Source organism: Talpa occidentalis, unplaced genomic scaffold, assembly GCF_014898055.3.
Source record: "Talpa occidentalis isolate TD23 unplaced genomic scaffold, MPIMG_talOcc4v2.1, whole genome shotgun sequence".
Classification (NCBI taxonomy): Eukaryota; Metazoa; Chordata; class Mammalia; order Eulipotyphla; family Talpidae; genus Talpa; species Talpa occidentalis.
This window is the reverse complement of record NW_026555331.1, coordinates 30687505-30706771: the sequence shown is the minus strand read 5'-3', so window position 1 is coordinate 30706771 and position 19267 is coordinate 30687505. Positions and strand designations below refer to the sequence as shown.

General features: G+C 39.0%; 1 protein-coding gene across 1 annotated transcript in view; it reads right to left on the bottom strand.

The window, feature by feature from the left end:
* SNX31 (sorting nexin 31) overlaps positions 1-19267 on the bottom strand; it is a 49048-nt gene that overhangs the window by 8624 nt on the left and 21157 nt on the right. The window contains exons 8-11 of the mRNA XM_037501758.1: positions 19004-19073; positions 14102-14194; positions 9021-9224; positions 2341-2454 (exon numbers count right to left, since the gene is read on the bottom strand). Coding sequence (XP_037357655.1) covers positions 2341-2454; positions 9021-9224; positions 14102-14194; positions 19004-19073 — 481 coding nt within the window. The remainder of the gene's footprint in view (positions 1-2340; positions 2455-9020; positions 9225-14101; positions 14195-19003; positions 19074-19267) is intronic.

The following is a 19267-nucleotide window of genomic DNA, read 5'->3' as shown; positions in this document are numbered from 1 at the left end:
CTGCCAGGAGAACTATGGAGATGACAACAATGAAAGAAAAAAATTAATAAAAAAGAAAAAATACTTTCTTCACTTTATTTTTCTAGTATCTTTAATCATTCACTTTTAGAACTGGACAATTGCCCCGTATGTCACTTGTGGCTTATTGCTGACTCATCATTATGTGTGCCAAGACCCATGTAGCCACACATCTTGCTACACCACAACTAGGGCTTCCTCGTTCCAGGATTTTCACCACTATCAAATATGAGGTTCCCCACTAATTCCCCATTTGTTCCTTTCCCACTAATCCTTTTTCTCTCGTCCTACTATTAATTCTTGGCTTGTTCATTTCTCTTTTGGCCTTACTAAGGTTTGAAAAATCTACAGTTCAACTTGAGGCAATAGGATCTTGGTTTAAGTCTGCACTCAAGAATGGTCACTGCACTAGGGGCAATGATGGAAGGGAGGGGAGAAATAGAGAAAATGAGGTTGGCATGGTAGCTAAAGTAGAAAACTCTTGGAGGATAGGACATAGAAAGTAGAGTTTGTGAGAGAGTGGGCTACATATAGGTAACATCTCAAAGTCTTCCAGACTAAGATCATGATAGGAATTCATTTTATGGGGAGGGAAAGGAACATAAAGAAAGGAGCTACCACCAATAAGGAAAAGAGTAAGATTTATGATTTATATACAAAGACAAATTTTGACTTTCTGTTTTTGCTAAGAACTACTCCTGTTCATCTATGCATAGGTATAACCTACCTAAAAGTAGGGTGTGAGATAGTTAAACAGCAATATCCTGAACTGATGGAATTAGGAGGGATATTTAATAGTATCCCACAAGGTGTGACGGAGTCCATATTCCCAAACAATGTCAGGACTCCACTATAAACTGGATTTGTTAAATATAAAGAGACTCAGTTTTTGTTTAAAGTCCTAGAGAAGATTAAGAGATTTGGGCCCGTATTTGAATTTGCAAGTTACACAAGTCACATTTCTGCCTTTTGTAGAAGCAGCTCTTAGGTAAATATCAATAAACCCACAACCCAAAGGAAATAAAACCTTACTTGGAACCCTTTAAAAGATTGTTTATGGCACCTGTCTATCGTGGTTTAAACTCATTTGCCACAGACTAGATTAAAAGACCATAATAAAATTTAACTGCTGCACTTAGCATGAAGGGGGGGGAGGTCGTGGTTTCACAAAATCTCTTCGTGTGACCAAGAGATTGCAAATCTTGCCTCCACAAACCATCCTCATTTCTCTAAGGATGTTTCATATTAATGGTAAACCCAAGGATCCATTTCTTTAGCCGAGTATTTTGGTTTTATACTTGATTTTTTTTAGAGAAATTTGATATCTATTGTCTCATGATCATAACTGTACTAGACGTAGAGAGTTGAAAGGGGACTTTGACTAACTGGTACCAAATTACTCCATCAAACCTAGTAATTAGTGTGATCACCAAGGACTCAAGTTGAGTAGAATGCTGATGCAAAGATTTCTTTGATATTTTGGTTTGATTTTAGAATGCTCATAGTTTTAAAATTGCTAAATAGTTCAGTAAATACAATTTTTCAATTGGATTTTGTGTTCAGAAAATTAAGCCTTTTAAAGGATTTTTAATTAAATTTAAATTTTAATAACAAGCCTGTACTGGAAACGAACAGCTCCTATCCAACAACCATTGCCCCTTCTTCCCTCCTAAAAGAACCCTGCTTTTGTTTGGGATAATAAAGAGCCCAGTTCCAGGCAATGATGCATGCTTATTCTAAGTAGATTGTGTATCATTTTCTTCTTTGCTAAGAAGAAAACCTTCTCTCCAGGTAGTTTGTATTGCCTTGGAATAGATGAAGAGCACAATAGGGATGCCAATCACTTACCTCCAGGATTCTTACCAATATAAAAATTTGTTGTCCTCTAAGCCTGGGGTTAGCAAACAAAACAAGCCCCCTGACCTGTTTTTGTAAATAAAGCTTATTGGAAGATTGTTTATTGGAACATTGCCATATCCATTTGTTATTGTCTAAGGTTGTTTTTGTGCTACAACAATAAAGTAGTCACAACAAAGACCACCAGGACCTCAAAACCTAAAACACATACCATCTGGCCCCTCAAGAAAAAGTTGACTAGTCTCTGGTTAGCCACTGCTACATAGTAACTAAATTCATTTCTAACTGATATGAAGTCCATGGGAACTAGTAAAACAAAGTAAGAAACAAAGAAAAACAAAACAGAGTACATAGCACACTCTAATACTCTGCTCAATCTGCATTAGTCTCATGTGCTTGGTCAAGCCTAGCAAGCAAGAGAACATTGCAGCAGGGAAGGTTTTCATGCTTTGCCCAAAGACTTACCTGTTTGGTATAAAAAACAAACCATGGCCGGTGACTGTCCTCACTATACTGAAACCTGAGCTCTAAGTTCTGGTTGAGAGTTCGCTGGGGCCCATCCACATCCAACAGCGTACCCTGCAGAGGAAAAGATATTATTTGATATTCAGTTGAAATTTCAGTGACTAATAAGTGCTGGGCAAAATGTCAAAACAAGTGAGACCACCCCTATGAGCAGTCTATGAGCAGCCATGAGGGCAAAACACCACAGTTTGATATAATAAGTGTTATAATGGAAACAAGCACAAGTCTGTGAAAACAACAAAAATGGGCACCTAATCAAGAACAGGAGGGTAAAGGCAGGCTCCCTGGAAGGGGCAGGTGTTCTGAGAAGAAATAGGAACTATCGAAGTTTATTGTTATGTGTGGGTAGTTTTTCTTTGGGAGTGGGGGCGATTGCAAAGTACAGGATGGTGATGGTAGTGATAGCAGTGGTGACAGCGGTAGCAGAAGAGGCTTATGGAGGCACGGTGGGGCCAGATCCTGAAAGCCTAGTAGGAGGCTCCTGTGATTTTCACTATACTATACCCCTCTTTCTCCTAGAAATAGAGTCTCAGATATTCTTGGGGAAACCCTCCCTTTCTACTGTGGCTATCTAGGTAAAGGGCATCACGGAACTCTGCCCTGCTGAAGCGGCATATGACCAAGCTCAGGTCAAATGTACACACACGACCTGTGGCCCTAATTTGATTCCGGAGCAGAAAGACCTAACCTGCAGATCCGAATAAAGATTTGTATCGTAGAAACCTCCAATTCCTCTGGATCCTAATTTTACTAAGTCTCTGCTTCAGCTTTTCCTTTTAACCAGTGGGTTATTCTATTTCCCTCCAATAAACCACTTTTTTCCCCACTAAGCCAGAAGCATCGGTTTCTATTGATTATCACCAGCAAACCCTGTTATAGGTTTTATATGCTAAGTGAAAGAGTCTGGACTTTATCTTGAGGGCAATAGGCATTCATGAAAAGATTTTAAAAACTGGATAATAACACACACAATTAGTACTAAAATACCGGTCTGACAGCATTGATAAAAAAAAAATGAACTGGGAAACAGCTGCTTTCAAACATTGAACAATAGATAATGCAGACTGTCAACTCAGAGAGAAGCAAAACAGATGAGGTGAGTCCTACAATTTCTCAGCTTACTGCTTGGAGGAGTTTCTAGGATATATTTCAGGGAGGGGGAACCCAAACAGAGCCAGAGGTCTTGCTGAGTTGAGGAGAAAGAGATAAAAATTTGAAGAAGCCGAGGAGCAGAAGGTCAAAAATGAGGGCTTTACACAGAGAAAGAGCTCCAGGAATTCCTTTCCAGTCTTTGGCTGAATTAAGGCCTGTGCACGTGGGGATGGCGGATGTGCACAGACTGGGGAAAGGACCACTGAAAAGCAGTAGGTTAAACAATCCCAGGAGCTCACAAACCAGACTGAAAAGTTTGTGTTTCTATCAACCAAAGTGGAAACCACAGTAAATAATAGATTGGATGTGTCCTAGGAATAGCCGCTAATGAGTAAAGAGCTGAATTAGCTCTACTCACTGCTCTAGACCTGTCTTAGGAAAGTGTCAGAGCAAGCCTACAATACAATGAAATGAAATAAAATAAAATAAAAGCCAATCCTAAGTAACTGAATGGATGCCAGAACAGGCTGCTACTCTTCAAAGGAATACCAAAAAATCTAGTATCTAACAATGTAAAATCATAATGTTCAGCACACCATAAAAAAAATTAGCTGATATAAAAAATAGGAAAGATGCTCTGTAAACAGGAGAAATCAATCAATAGAAATATCCAGAAATCATGGAGCGGATGTAATTAGTAGACAATAGCATTAAAACTATTATTTTAAATATGCTATATACACTCAGAAATTTAGAGACCATATAGCATAAGGTAAGAAATGGAAAATATAAAAAAAGAATCAAATGGAACTTCTAGAGATGAAAAATATAATATTAGAAGTTAAAATATCTGGATGGGGAGAACATTAAACATTTCAGAAGAAAAGATCAATGATCTTGAGCCTGTAACAACAGAAATTTCCCAAAATGAAGTGCAGGGAGGAAAAAGTCAGAACTAAATAAAACTACAGTGAGATTCTATTACCTTATACACACTAGGATGGTTAAAATTAAAAATTCAGATAATTACAAGTGTTGACAAGGATTTGGAGAAACTGGCACTCTTAAAAACTGCTGGTGGAGAAATAAAATGGAGTAGACACTTTCTAAAACAGTTTGGAATTTCCTCAAAAGTTAATACAAAGTTACCACTACAGATTCCATACCTTGGTATATACCCAAGAGAAATGAAAACATATGCCCACACAAATATTATTTGAGCATAATTCACAGAGTCACAAAGTAGAAGCAACTCAAATGTCCACCACTGGATGAATGGCTAAACAAAATTTGGTATATCCTCACAATGAAATAAAAAGGGATGAAGTACTGATAATGCTACAACAATGATGGACCTTGGACACGTGTTAAGTACAAGAAGCCAATCATAATCATGAACACATGATTTCATTAATATGAAATGTTTAGATGAGGCAACTGTATAGAGACAGAAAGGGATCAGAGGTTCCTTAGGAGTGGCGGGGATGGAGAGACAGTAAGGAGACAGCTAAGGAGCATAGGAATTCTTCACAGGGTAATAAGAAGTTCTAAAACTGGTGGTGATGGTTGCACAATTCTGTGTATATTCTAAATACCATTGAATTGTTTGCTTTATGTGTGTGAATTGTATTGGCATCAAATTATAATTGATAAACCTGTTACAAAGAAAGAGAATGAATGCATAGTATTTGTGTGTGCAGGGTGAATATATAGATCAGTAGAACAAGAAAGAGAATCAAAAAACAGATCCAGACAAATTTGTCCAACTGATTTTTGATAAAGGTGCTAAAACACAAATGGGCTGTAGCAACTGGGCTTCAACAAGCAAAACAGAACCTTATTCTAAGTTTTACACCCTACACCCTAACCTCAAATGGACCCAACTTAAAACACTATAAAACTTTTAGACACCTAAAAAATCTCCAGGATTTAGGGATTTACAAAGAGTTCTGGACTTGACACTGAGAGCACAACCTGCAAAGGGAAAAACAGTGACTTAGACTTCATCAAAATAAAAAAATTTTGCTTTGTTAAGAGGACAAAAAAACTACCGAGGGAAAGTATTTGAAACCACAGATTCAACAGAGGAGTACTATCTAAAAAATATTAAGTACTCCCAAAACTCAACAGTAAAAAGAAAAATACAATTAGAAATTTTCAGATATTTTGCCAAAGATATACAGACAGTAAATAAGCACATGAAAAGATATTCAATATCATTAGTCTTGAGGGAAGTGCAAATTAAAATCACAATGAAATACCATTACACACTTATCAAAATGACTAAAATAAAAAGTGGTGACAATGCCAAATGCTGATTAGGAGCCAGGGAAACGAGATTAATTAATAGCTGTTGGGAATGTAAATTGGTCCAGCCACCCTTGAAAACAGTTTGGCAGTTTCTTGAAGAACTAAACATGCAAGTTTCTTATGAATACTCAATTGCACTTCTGGGCAATTTTCCTAGAGAAATGAAGACTTGTGCTCAAACAAAATTTATACCTAAATATTTACAGAAGCTTTTATCATAATACCTAAAAACTGGAAACAACCAGATATCTTTTATTGGGTGAATAGTTAAGCACATTTTAGCCATTCCATACCAGTAATAAAACAAAACTATTGATACAACAGGCTGGATGAATTTCCAAAGAATTATGCTGAGTAAAGAAAAGGCAATTCTAAAAGTCTACATACCATATGATTCCATTTATGTAACATTCTTTTTTTTAAAGGTAATCAATTCCTTGGTTTATTTATATTTTTACTTCCTAAAAATAGTCAATTGAGATTATTCACAGTATCATTGTAAATTAATGAATCACTGAATCGCTGCCCCAAGGGAATACAGGGTGAGGTTCTTGTGAACATCTGGTCACATTTTCATCAACTGCTCATGTATCACTTTGTTTTATGTGTGTTTCTACTTCTTTTTATTTTTTTTACACTTTTAAAAAATTATTTATTTATTCATACAAGAACTAGGGTACAGGTCAGAAGTGTGGGAGGTGAGAGGATACACCAGAGACAGAGTGGGGAACAGAACAGGCAGATTGACTGAAATATACTGCTGAGGGGAACAGCGGGCGAGACAGGAGAGGTCTGCTACACCATGTGGGTAGCAACCTGGCTGACCAGGGATCGAACTTGTGCTGCAGTGGCTGTGGATAGCTTCATAGGTTGTGTCTTAACCCCTTGCACCACCAGAGAGGCCCTACTTCTTTTCAAGAAAAGTTTTATTAAGATATGACTGACATATAAGAAACCTACATATTTAATATATATAATTTGATAAATTTGGACATATGCATGTCTGTGAAATCAACATCACATCAAGGTAATAAATATATCCACTATCTCTAAAAGTTTTACATCATATTCTTGAAATGACACAATTACAGAAATGACAAACATATTAGTGGTAGCAAGGGGTTCAGGGGGTGGGGGTGGGAGAAAGGCCAATATGAGCGGTCTCTGTGGTGATGGAAATGTTCTGGTTCCTGACTCTCTCAGTGTCAATATCTGAGATGTTGATAGTGTACTATAGTTTGGCAAGATGTAAATAAGCAGATAAAAGTAGATAAAGAGTATATAGGACCTTCGCACCACTTCTTACAACTGCATATAAGTCTATAATTATTTCAAAAATAAAAGCTTTAACTAAAAAAAAGTTAACAAATAATGAATCACAGATATACATTAAAGACTCTAAAGTAACCATGAATAAATTGGAACGGTACAGCTAAAAAAATCCAGTAACACAAACAAATGACATCATAAAATATTGAGCTACAAGAAGGTAGAATAAGAGTGGAGAGAAACTGATAAAATTTAAAGAAATAGGCAAATCCACAACTGTATTTAAAGGTTTTCACAATCTTCTCAAAAACTGAGAGAAAAAGAGGAGAGAAAAGGTACAAGGATATAAGAGATTTGAACATTATCAACTGCTTGACATAATTCATTTATAGAATATTCCACTCATTACCATTAGAAAACACATTCTTCTCAAGTGCACAAGGAACATTTACCAAGATAGACCCAATGTTGGGCCACAAGACAAGTTCCAAAGCTTTAAAGGGACTGGGGCAGAGAGGAGGGTTAGGGTGATCCCTCCAGGTAGGAAAGGCTGAGACCAAGCTATGAGGACAAAGGAGGGAGAGTAGTTAGTTCTCCATTAGCAACTAAATGTGTAGGGTAAGAGAGATAGAAGTTAAAGGTAACTGCAAGGCTGCTGGCTTCACAACAAGGGTGGTGGTGGTGTTATCCAATATAGGCCATGGGTAGGGCGAGCCCCAAGATGGGCATGAGAGAGATTCTGGGTGATTCTGGTTTGGGGGAAGGTTGAATTTGAGATGTCTTCACCAAGAAACACCTGGTAAAGATGACCAGAAGGCAGGAGGAAAAACCAAACCTTTTGACAGGGACCTGTGTTATTGATTTCAGAGGAGAGGTAGAGGAAAGATACTCACAAGAGTGAGCACAGGGAGAACAGCCCACAAAAATAGAGAAAGAAGAGGGAGTTTTTAGAAAAAAGAAATGGTTGACAGTATCAAATGCCACAGAGAGGTCTAGCACTGAGCCAGTTAAAACCCCTCAGGATTCTGAGCATTTAGCTAGGGGGGGTCATGATTGCTTTGATGACACTTTTCCTCTACTAGCTAACCTGTGTAAAGGGGATAATCGCACTTAGCTCACTGAGTTGTCAGAAGTTAATTAAATAATAGATGTGGGCTTCCCTAGTGGCGCAAGGGGTTAAGCACCACACTATGAAGAAATCCACAGCCTCTGCAGCATGAGTTTATCCCCAGCTGGCCAGGGAGAAATCCACATGGTGCAGCAAACCTCTCCTGTCACGCACGCTGCTCCCCTCCACAGTGTATTTCAGTCATTCTGCCTGTTCTGTTCCCCACTCTGTCTCTGGTGAATCCTCTCACCCATCACACTTCTGGCCTGTACCCTAACTCTTGTATGCATAAATAAATAAATCTTTAAAAAAAAAGCTGAAGTAAAATTGAAAAAAATTAAAAAGAAAATAATAGATGTGGCAGTGCCTAGCACAGCACCTGGTACAAAGAAGGTAATCAAAACATCTGATAATAAGGGTGTTTCTTGGGAGGGATGGCAATGTAGGTAAGGAGTTAGGGATCCTTAAGAATAGCTTTGCTGGTTGGCATCCAGTTTTGATGGGTAGCAATCTTGCCAGTTCTGAGTATATGTTAAGTGCTCGGTAATTGGTAGCTGTTACTGCTATAAGCTGTTATCACCCTAGCCACCCTTCTAACAGTAGAGAAGCTCCTTGTTGGAAGGTGGGAAGATTGGTTTCTCATTGCTACAGGTGGTGCTTTTGTACCAGACAATGGGCTTGGACCTTAGATGATAATGTGCTGACATGTCAGTCCATTCAAGGTACCGATTCATACAGCAGAACTGTCTCCCTCAGGCCAACATTGTCATCCAAGAACAATAAGATTTTCAATCACAGGAGACTTTAAATCATGGGTTAGGCAAAGTGCCAAGATACTCACAAGGAAGGTGACTTGCCAACACTTCACTCTGTTCATCTGGAAAGTGACATCCTGGGTCTGGTTATCTGGCAGGGTTATGCAGCAGCTGATCTCATTATTGCCAACAGAAAGGACAGTCCCACAGCCAGGTTCTGGGTAGTCACATGTACAAGGGTCCAGCTGCATATAGCCGTAGTGTCGTACCTCCTGGGACAGCTCCAAAAACTGCTCCAAAAAAGCAGGGGTGGAGTGGGGAGTAGGAAGGAGGAAGCAAAAGACCACTTGAAAAAGAAGAAAACCACATGTCAGAAGTTACTGCCATACTATTAGAACACAGAGTTGAGCCATAGTGAAAGCAGTTTTCTCTTCCAGACATTATGAAGCAAGATAATGCCCCCTTTGCTCTCTGACAGTAAGGGCAAGGGAAGTTCAGGCGTGTCCTTCTCACCATTGTGTCCCTGCTCCAGTTATGGCACTTGGCACTTAGTGGGTGAATCAATGAAATTAGTAAATGTGATTCTATCTTAAGAGATAACAATGAGATAAGCCCCCCAAAAATGTACATTTAAAATGTCATCTTTTAAAAAAATTAAGAGATCTGTGTAGGAGGAAAGCTGTTCATTTACAGGCAGCTGTATGGTGATATTGTCAGTTATACATAAGAGCATGCACCAGTTCCCAAAGTGCCAAGGAAACACCTCAAGGTATAGCCTTTCCCTCTGCTTCTGACACAACTTGAGAACAGCTGGAAGCTACAGTCCACAACATGGTCCAAGCATCCTGTCCTCACATTCAACTAGGACTTTTAATTTTTTCAGTGTCATGATTAACAATTGCATTCAAAGGAGTTGATCTCAGTTTGGGGACCTCTGCTTTGTTCTTCCAGCTTTCACCGCAGTCCTGGCTGATAGTGTGCAGACATGTGTGTCTGACAGGACACACCTGAACTTCTCAGTGTAACACAGAGTTAAGTCAAAAGGAAGACCAAAGTGACAAACTGGTCTTTCTAGACCCTCTCAAGGATGCCGTGAAATGTTGTCCGATCAAGTGAAACAAGTGGACATATAGGCAGTGAGGTACAGCCATCCCAGCACAAAGAGGGGGAGATATTTGAGGCTAAGTTCTTCCCCAGCCACGTGTCATACCAGTTGGTTTGCTGAAGCCCATGCATTCAGCGTAGAGGTGCAGACAGCTGGTGGATTCAGATGCATAAAGTTGGGTCAGTGGGAATTATAAGGAAAAAACAGGTTGTGAGTAGATGCCCGTGTGTAGGGCAGGGGTAGGACAGAGTAATCTCACCACAGAGCATACAGAGAAGTGTCATGCTATTCCTACAAGTTTCTTAATTATTATAAGGGGAAAATAATTGTTTATTTTATTCTTTTATAATACTTAGAAATATAATATGTTCTTGGCTGTCATACTCTTAAACAAGAGATAAAAGTGTTTAATTAGAGATTAAGCTCCAGACCCTCCCTGGTGGTGCAGGCGGTTGAGCGCAGTGCTGTGAAGCTGTGTACAGCCTCTGCAGTGCCAGTTTGATCCCTGACGGCCGTGGAGATACCCATATGGAGCAGCAGCCCTCTCCTGTCTCACCCGCTGCTCCCCTCAGCAGTGTATTTCAGTCGGTCTGCCTGGTCTGTTCCCAGCTCTGTCTCTGGTGAATCCACTCACCCTCCCACACATATGGCCTGTACTCCAGTTCTTGTGTAAATAATAAATAAATTTTTTAAAAAAGAATCTTAGAGGTGTATTTTTTTAAAAAAAGAAATTAAACTCCATTTTCCAGGAAAGTTGATGAATAATTAACTTGCTCAAAACACTTATTGGCATTTGCCATTCATAAGGGGGATATTAGTAATACTATGAAAACTAGAGGACAAAAATCTGCAAGGATTATCCATTTGAAAATTAGTTTTTTAAGAAGACTGGACCTGAAAAAGATAATTTAATATGTGTAAATGTAGAAGTTACGTTTACATATTTTTGTTTTGATCAGGGGTCAGAAAACATCTCTCTTAAGAATCATGTAAATATTTTCAGTTTTTCGGATATATGGTCTTTATTACAATCACCTCTACTCCTCTAGAACAAAAGCTGCCTTAGGCAATACTGTCAGAGAATAACTGCAACTGTGTGGCAATAAAACTTTATTTTCATTGGCTCTAGTGAGATATCTTTGATTCAGGCCAAATGCCTGCACCTTTAAATTAATGTCACACTGGGCCTCCCTGGTGGCGCAGCGGTTGAGCGCTGGGTTGTGAAGCTGCCCGCAGCCTCTGCAGCGCCGGTTCGATCCCCGGCTGCTCCCCAGCCACCGGAGGAGGGTTCCACATGGCGCGCAGACCTCTCCTGCCGCCTGCTGCTCCCCTCAGCAGTATACTTCGGTCCTTCTGCCTGTTCTGCTCCCCGCTCTGGCTCTGGTGGATTCTCTCACCCTCCCGCGCTTCTGACTGTGCACTGGTGCTTGTATAAATAAATAAATAAATCTTAAAAAAGTAAAATAAAATAAAATGTATAAAAAAAATAATGTCACACATAAGACCTGAAACCATAAAATATATAGAAGAAAATATAGTTAAAACACTACAAGACATACATACATCACAATAAGATCTTTAAAGACTCATCACCCAAAGCAAAGAAAGTCAAGGAAAAGATAAACACCCGGGATTACATCAAACTGAAAAGCTTCTGCACAGCAAAAGAGACATTAACCAAAACAGAGAGACACCCCACTGATTGGGAAAAAATCTTTGCACTCCAGTCAACTGATATGGGACTGATCACGACTCAACAAAAACAAAATAAACAATCCGGTTAAGAAATGGGCAGAAGAACTTAAAAGACATTTATCCAAAGAGGAAATGCAAATGCCAACAGGCATATGAAAAAATGTTCAACATCCCTTATCATCAGGGAAATGCAAATCAAAACCACATTGCGATACCACCTTACACCAGCGAGAATGGCACATTTCAAAAAAACTAGCAACAACAAATGTTGGTGAGGATGTGGTGAAAAAGGAACTCTCCAACATTGTTGGTGGGAATGCAAACTGGTCCAAGCTGTCTGGAGGGAAGCTGTCTGGAGGTTCTTCAGTCTACTAAAAATGGAGCTACCATACGACCCGGCAATTTCACTCCTAGGGATCTACCCAAAGGACACAAAAACATTGATTCAAAAGAGCACCTGTACACCTATGTTTATTGCAGCACTATTTCTAATAGGTAAAACCTGGAAACAACCCAAATGCCCAAAAGTAGATGACTAGATCAAGAAGATGTGGCATATATACACAATGGAATATTATTCAGCAATCAAAAAAGATAAACTTATGCCATTTGCAGCAACATGGATGGAGCTAGAAGGAATTATGCTCAGTGAAATAAGCCAGAAGGAAAAAGAAAAGTATCGTATGGTTCCACTTATAGCAAGAATACAGGGGAACCAAATAAGACATCAGTGTAAAAAAAAAACAAAAAAACAATAGTATGAAACACAACAAAGCAAAAATGGACAATTATAAATCAGAGACATACTGCAGGGGAGGAGGAGGGAGAGGGATCAGAGGGAGGGAGGGAGGAGCACAGGGGACTGAGGTGATGGTGCACGGGTGCATTGGTGAAGGAAACTCAATGGGGACTCCACCTGAGGGGGTGGGGGGAAGCAAATATTGTTTAAAAATGAACAATGATGTAAAAAATTAAAAATAATAATAAATAAATAAATAAATTGATGCCACACATTCCAAGTTTTCTTTCACACACATAAAGAAAAGTAATGTTGTTAATGTGTCACCTCCAGTAGCAGGAAAAAAAACTTCATAAGCAAATTATGCTATCAATACTCTCAGGTGTTTCAAGAAAAAATATCAGCTTTCAGGTGTTTCAAGAAAAAATATCAGCTAATTTAAATAATCATTCAATTTTTTTATCATCTCATTTATGCACTCAAAGTTTCTTTAAGATTAAAGTATGGTAAGACCTGGTAAACACTCATCACAGAAAATAAAACTGTTTTGTGGCAAAAAAAAAAATTATGAATTTTGGTCGAGCATAGCAGAATGGTAAAGAGTATCCTTACTAAATTAAGAAGTTCATAGAGCAGAAATGCACTTAGAGTTTGTAATTATATCCAAAGTAGCAGCAATGGTTATGTTAGTCAAATGTTAATCTTGACTAATACATAAAGAACTTAAACTCAGTTCTGTGACAAAGCTATGGTGGAATACCAAAGTAGGAGGGTAGGGGGGCGGTCAATGTTTACACCGTGGCAATGAGCTCACATTCTCTCTTCCTTTCATCTTCCTCCCTCCACTATCCACTTCTCTCTTGCCCATTGATTAAAACTATCAAAATGTCAAGAATTACTTTCTATATCAACCTAACTATAAATGAGTCTTCTCATTTGCTTGCATTTTGTTCAAAATCGTTAACACTGGCAAAGTCTAAAGAATTAAAAAAAAAAAAAGACAAAACAATGAATCAGAGGCCAGTTCTTCTGTTTCAATATGTCTCGTTTGTCGGACTCACATATACTGCTTGGAGACAGGAGATGTGGGAGTTGGCACCCCTTTACAGAAGCTTTAAAATGGACATTTAGAAATAGATCCTATGGAATAATAGAACACACAAAGACAGGATGCTGGCAGCTGTGTTCAGGGACCTTCAGCCAGGGACCACACAGGTGCTGGGAATACACAGGGTATGTACAAATTAGACACAGTCCTGGGCCTTGTGGAGCTCCCTGCCAAAGTGATTTATAGTAGCAGAAGCTGGAAACAACCTCACTTCTAATAATAGGAAATTGGTTAGATAAATGCTAACATGACCATAAAATGGGGTACTCTGTGGTCATTAAAAATAATGTTAATGGTCTATATTGACTTGACAGAGGACTTAACTATATTGCTGTTTTGAGAATTGTATTTAATAAGCCTTTATTTTATAATCAGAAAAATGAATAAAAGTATTCTCATTTTTTAAAAGAATCCCATTTTAAGTGCTTGTCAGGTTTATAAATTATAGAAGCAGCTCAATTCCAATATGCTATCTTAATCCCCTTCCAAGGGATTTCTCTTGGTGCAATATTTGATTCACCTTTGTTTGGTTGTCTTCCTTCTGGAGAGTCTCTAATTTCTGCCTCTGCGCCTGTGTGGGTTTGGCCCATTCTTTTTCAATGTCTTGTAATGCCTTAAAAAAGCATAAGTCATAAAATTAGCAAACTTCGCAGAAATGAATCAATCTGACAAAAACATATTTGTATATGAGAGGCTAGAAATACAGGCGCAAGTGGACATATGTAAGAATTTAGCATGTTATAAAGATTATTTTTAAAATTAGTGGGTGTAGAAAGAGATTGTTCAATGTTTGGGACAATTGCAGCACTTGGAAAAGAAAACAAAGTTACCTCTTTTCCCACACCACCTGATCCAATAAATCCAGATAAATGAAAGATTTTTAAAAATATTAAACAATAAATAAATAAACCAGAAGAAAAGACAGGAAAATTTTTTATTTTACTTTGAGGTAGGAAATATAGAAGATACAAAGACAAAATATAATAAAGGAATATATAGTTATATAAAAATATAAAACTTCTATACACAATACCACCAAGAACAAAACTAAGAAGAAATGACAAACCAGGGAAAATGATTGCATCATATGTAGCAAAGAGTTAATGCTATTTATATAAAGCAATAGGAAAAAATATGAACAACCCTAATAGGCAAATGGACAAAGATGATGTATCAGCAACTGACAAAAAGGAACTCTAGCGACAAGAATATATTCAGCCTCACTAGCAAAGAAGTTTTTTGCCTCTCAAACTGGCAAACACAAGTACACATGTTACATATATAATATTCAGAGTTGAAAAGGGTTTGGGGAAACAGGAATTTTCATAGAGAACGTATGGGCTTTAAATTGGTACAACTTTATGGAAGGAATTTGGCAACACAAATCTAAAACCACTTATAGGAATGATAGTCAATAGAAGTGAAGGATATGTGTTAACAAGGCTGCTACTACTGCTGGTACTGTTGAAAAATTTCAACTCTTTAAGAGAGGCAAACATGCATGTAGTGCTTACTATGTGTCAGGCTTGCACTAAATCAAAAGCCAGTCCCTCCAGCCACCCTATGAAGTAGGTGCTATTGTGAATTGCCCCAAACAGGTGATTTGGTGCAACCAAATAATAGGTGATGCTATCATTAAAAAATATATAGAATACTTAAGAGCATGGGAAAAGTCTGTGGTGAAAAGAACGTTAAGTTACAGAATTAGGGCATAATAGTAGATACTGATTATTTTAACACTGATAAATATATTTTAAAAATCTTGTATACTGAGTTATGAGTCAAGCCAATGGATGTGCATATAAATGAAATAAATACAGAATAAACACCAAAAATATTAAGAGTTTAAATGCATGATTAAGATTTGGAGTGACATTTACTTTTGTATTTGAGCTTTGTCCTATTTGTAACTTTTTTCTAAGATGAAAACAAATTTGACAATTAAAAAAAAAGTGAATACATCGCTGGGCCCCATTTGCTGAACTTTGGGTAACCGCCACCAGCAAATGCTCCTAAGCACAAATCTCTATTAGGTTTCTCACTTCTATTTCCTAAACCACACTGGAGGTTTAAGCAGAGAAATGCTGGGCTCAAAAGCAGGACTCTGGAACCAGGAAAAACACTAACTATAACAAAGAAAAAATCAAAATCAACAATCAACTATAAACCAAAGCAATACTACGGGGCAGGAAGAGGAAGGATTAGGGTCAAAATAAGGGGGGTGCAATTGTATGGGGAATATAACCAAAATAAAAATGCATATATTGTGCAAAAATGAAAAATGATGTAAGAATTATATAAAATAACCCGGCCACTGGGCGAGGGTCCCACATGGCGCGCAGACCTCTTCTGCCGCCCGCTGCTCCCCTCAGCAGTGTACTTCGTCCATCTGCCTGTTCTGATCCCTGCTCTGGCTCTGGTGAATTCTCTCACCCTCTTGCGCTTCTGACTGTACCCAGTGCTTGTATAAAAAAATAAATAAATCTTTTTTTTTAATTATATAAAATAAAATATTAAAAAAAAAAAAGGACTCTCCTGAAGAGACTGTTCCCTTGATCATTCTTCAGAACTTCTAGGCTCCTTTCACCTCTGTCACTGACCTCCCTTCCCCTTTATCCAGCCTGGTCCTGAGGAGGTTCTGATATTAGCTGTTCATCTCATTAGCTATATATGCTTAGCCTATACTATGAAGGCTTTTTTCATTGGTCTTCACATAGATTGTTAATCTCTTAAGGGAAGACCTGTGTATCCTATCCAGTGTGTTACATACAGCAAACACTCAATAATCTTTGCCAGTTATCAGGAGGCTCTGATGTTGTACACCTTAGTCTCAATGTAAGACTGTGTGTTACATCCCTCAGTTATATTGGCAGGTGGCGCCTCATCTCCAAGAGAAGAATGAAAGGCTGAGTAAATTGCTGACACTGCTATTTAGCTTGGGGAGGAAAGGAAATGAGTTTTAAGAGAAGATGATATTTGTTGAGAACCCTTTTTTTTTTTTAAGATTTATTTATTTATACAAGTACTGGGTACAGACAGAAACGTGGGAGGGTGAGAGAATTCACCAGAGCAGGGAACAGAACAGACAGACTGACAAAATACACTGCTGAGGGGAGCAGTGGGCATGGCAGGAGAGGTCTGTGCACCAGCTGGGACCCTTGCCTGTGGCCGGGGATCAAACTGGCACTGCAGAGGCTGCGGGCAGCTTTGCAGCCCAGCGCTCAACCGCTGCGCCACCAGGGGAGGCCCGAGAACCCATTTTTACATAGGTTTTCTCACTGGCATTGCCATACTATGTAGTCTGTGGGATAGGGCCATTAGCCCCATTTTTATAGATGGGTAAACTAAGGCCCAGAGAGGTTACAACTTTCAAGACAATGCAACAAATAAGTGGGAAGACTTGGACTGGAATTCCACCAAGCCCCGCTACTCCTGCTTAAGCCATGGTAAGAATTCAGTTATTCATTGTCATCACGTTGGCAGCAACCCCCAAGGCTTTCTTCTTGTAGTCAAATAGTATCAAAACTGAACCTAGACGCCATCCCAGAGTGGAATTAACATGGGTATGAAAAAATAATGTCCTTTCTTGGATTTTAGCAAGGACTATTAGCCCAGGACAATGATGCCAAAGGGAAAGCATGTCTCCCTGCAGGTCAGCATTGATGGTGGCAGAGGCTATCACAGATACGGCAGGTGTTTGTAGGGTCCCCAGGGCTCTCAGACACAGAGACTTGTATGTCCTGCAGCGGAGGTAATATATTTTTTGTTTCACTATGTTTGAAAACATTTGACCCTGATTGTGGGTTCACAAGTCATCACTCACACACATTATATACAGTACCTCACTCCAGACAAAGACTGAATCAATTTTAGACAGATGTCTCTACTCAGTTATATGGTTCCCTGAGGAGTGGCCAATGGAGACTTAAACAGAAGTTAACTTTTAAAATCAAGTGAAAACACAAGCCATGGTTTTCATGAGCTTCAATCACACATACTTCATTGCCCTCTGTAGAGAGCATGGTGGTGAGAAATGAAGAGCATGGACCCCTTTCAGCAAGGCTAAGATTCTCAGTTCTGGCTCACTGAGGCAGGACAGAACAAGGCCAGGGGCATGTAAGCAGCTAGGCCCTGTACAAGGACTCAACCATGGCGATATTGGAGGATAGGATCAGCCCATGCTCCCCCTACCAAGCCACAAGCTCTGACATGGGGCCAGGCCCATCTGGAGGAAGTGGCACCAAGTTGCCTTAGGGCTCAGTGGTTGCCCTGGCCAAAACACAGACCCAAAATTGAGGGAACCATAATTATTTTTTTTTTAAAATCTAAAAATGATCTAATGTCCCATTTTATTAATGTCACTAATGTATTTCAAAAGAGCAAGAAAGAAAACATATTGTAAGAGTCTAGTTGGTTCCTGGAATATCATTGGGCACTAGAAAAATCTGCATTAGAAATATCAAAACGGTATCCCTTAATAGTTAATTATGATGGTACCTTTATATCAGAAGAACTCAAGTACTTTTTACATTAGCTTTTTTAAAGGGCGATTGCTTCTCACTCAAGCACATATCCTAGGTACCCAGTGTGTGGTCTCTGGCCTTGGCCATTGAGTCTGGTTAGGGATACAGATATGAACAGTATTAACCATGTTGGGAGAAGAGCCTTCCCCACTCCAGGGGATTGAAAGGAGGCCAAACCCAAAATGTACTTGTCTGGGGGTTGGAGATTAGGGTAGGCTGGACCAAGTACAGATTTACTGGGCCTAGCACAGTATGAAACATGTAGATAATTTATCCAAAAATTATTGAAAATTTCAAAAAGGCCATAGCAGAGCATGAAATAAGCCTGCAGGTCTTTTAAGTCTGTGAAGCTGGCCCTGGGGACAGGTGTGCTACTTGCTGCCACAGGGAAAAAGAAGATAATATTACAGTGAAATTTAGGAAGCACATGTACTTTAAATCATGAAGAATAATTTAGCCTTTCTAGGGTAATGTAAATTAGCCAAGATGATGGAACTCCTTGTAAATTCAGAGAGTGATAGTAAAAAGGAATTTTTTGTCTCTTAAATCCTTTACTTCATTCTTATTTAGTTATTTTTATTGTGGTAAAATATGTATAACATTTGTCATTTTAACCATTGGTAAGTGAACAATTCAGTGGCATTAAAAACATGGATAGCATTGGTCCACCATCAGCACTCTCTACACCTAAAACCTTTCCATCATCCCCAGCAAATGTTTTGTCCCCATGAGCAGCAACTTGTCCCCTTCCCTGACCCCCTGCTAACCTCTCATGTACTTCTGTCTCTATGAATTTGCCTATTCTGGGCATGGGGGTAGAATTCTTAATTACTGCACATCTTTTTCAAGGATGTCAAACCCAAAAATGTGGTCGTCTGACAGCTCTTGATTACCCTCACCTGCATGTAGATCAGATCCACGGCGGCTCTGCAGTCCATCAGCACAACGTCGAGGGATGGATCCAAGTACCTGCATAATTCAGGGTGTTAACTCCTGACAGAGCTCATGGGCATGCCTGGGAGCAAGTGTCCCTGCACTTGGAGCCTGATGGGCTCAGGGTAAAATGCAAAAAAAATAAAGGTTTAGGGGGAACGGTCTGCAGGCTCGTTCACCAAGCCCTGTGTGCCCATTCCCAGAATACCTGAATATTTGCCTGCACCCAG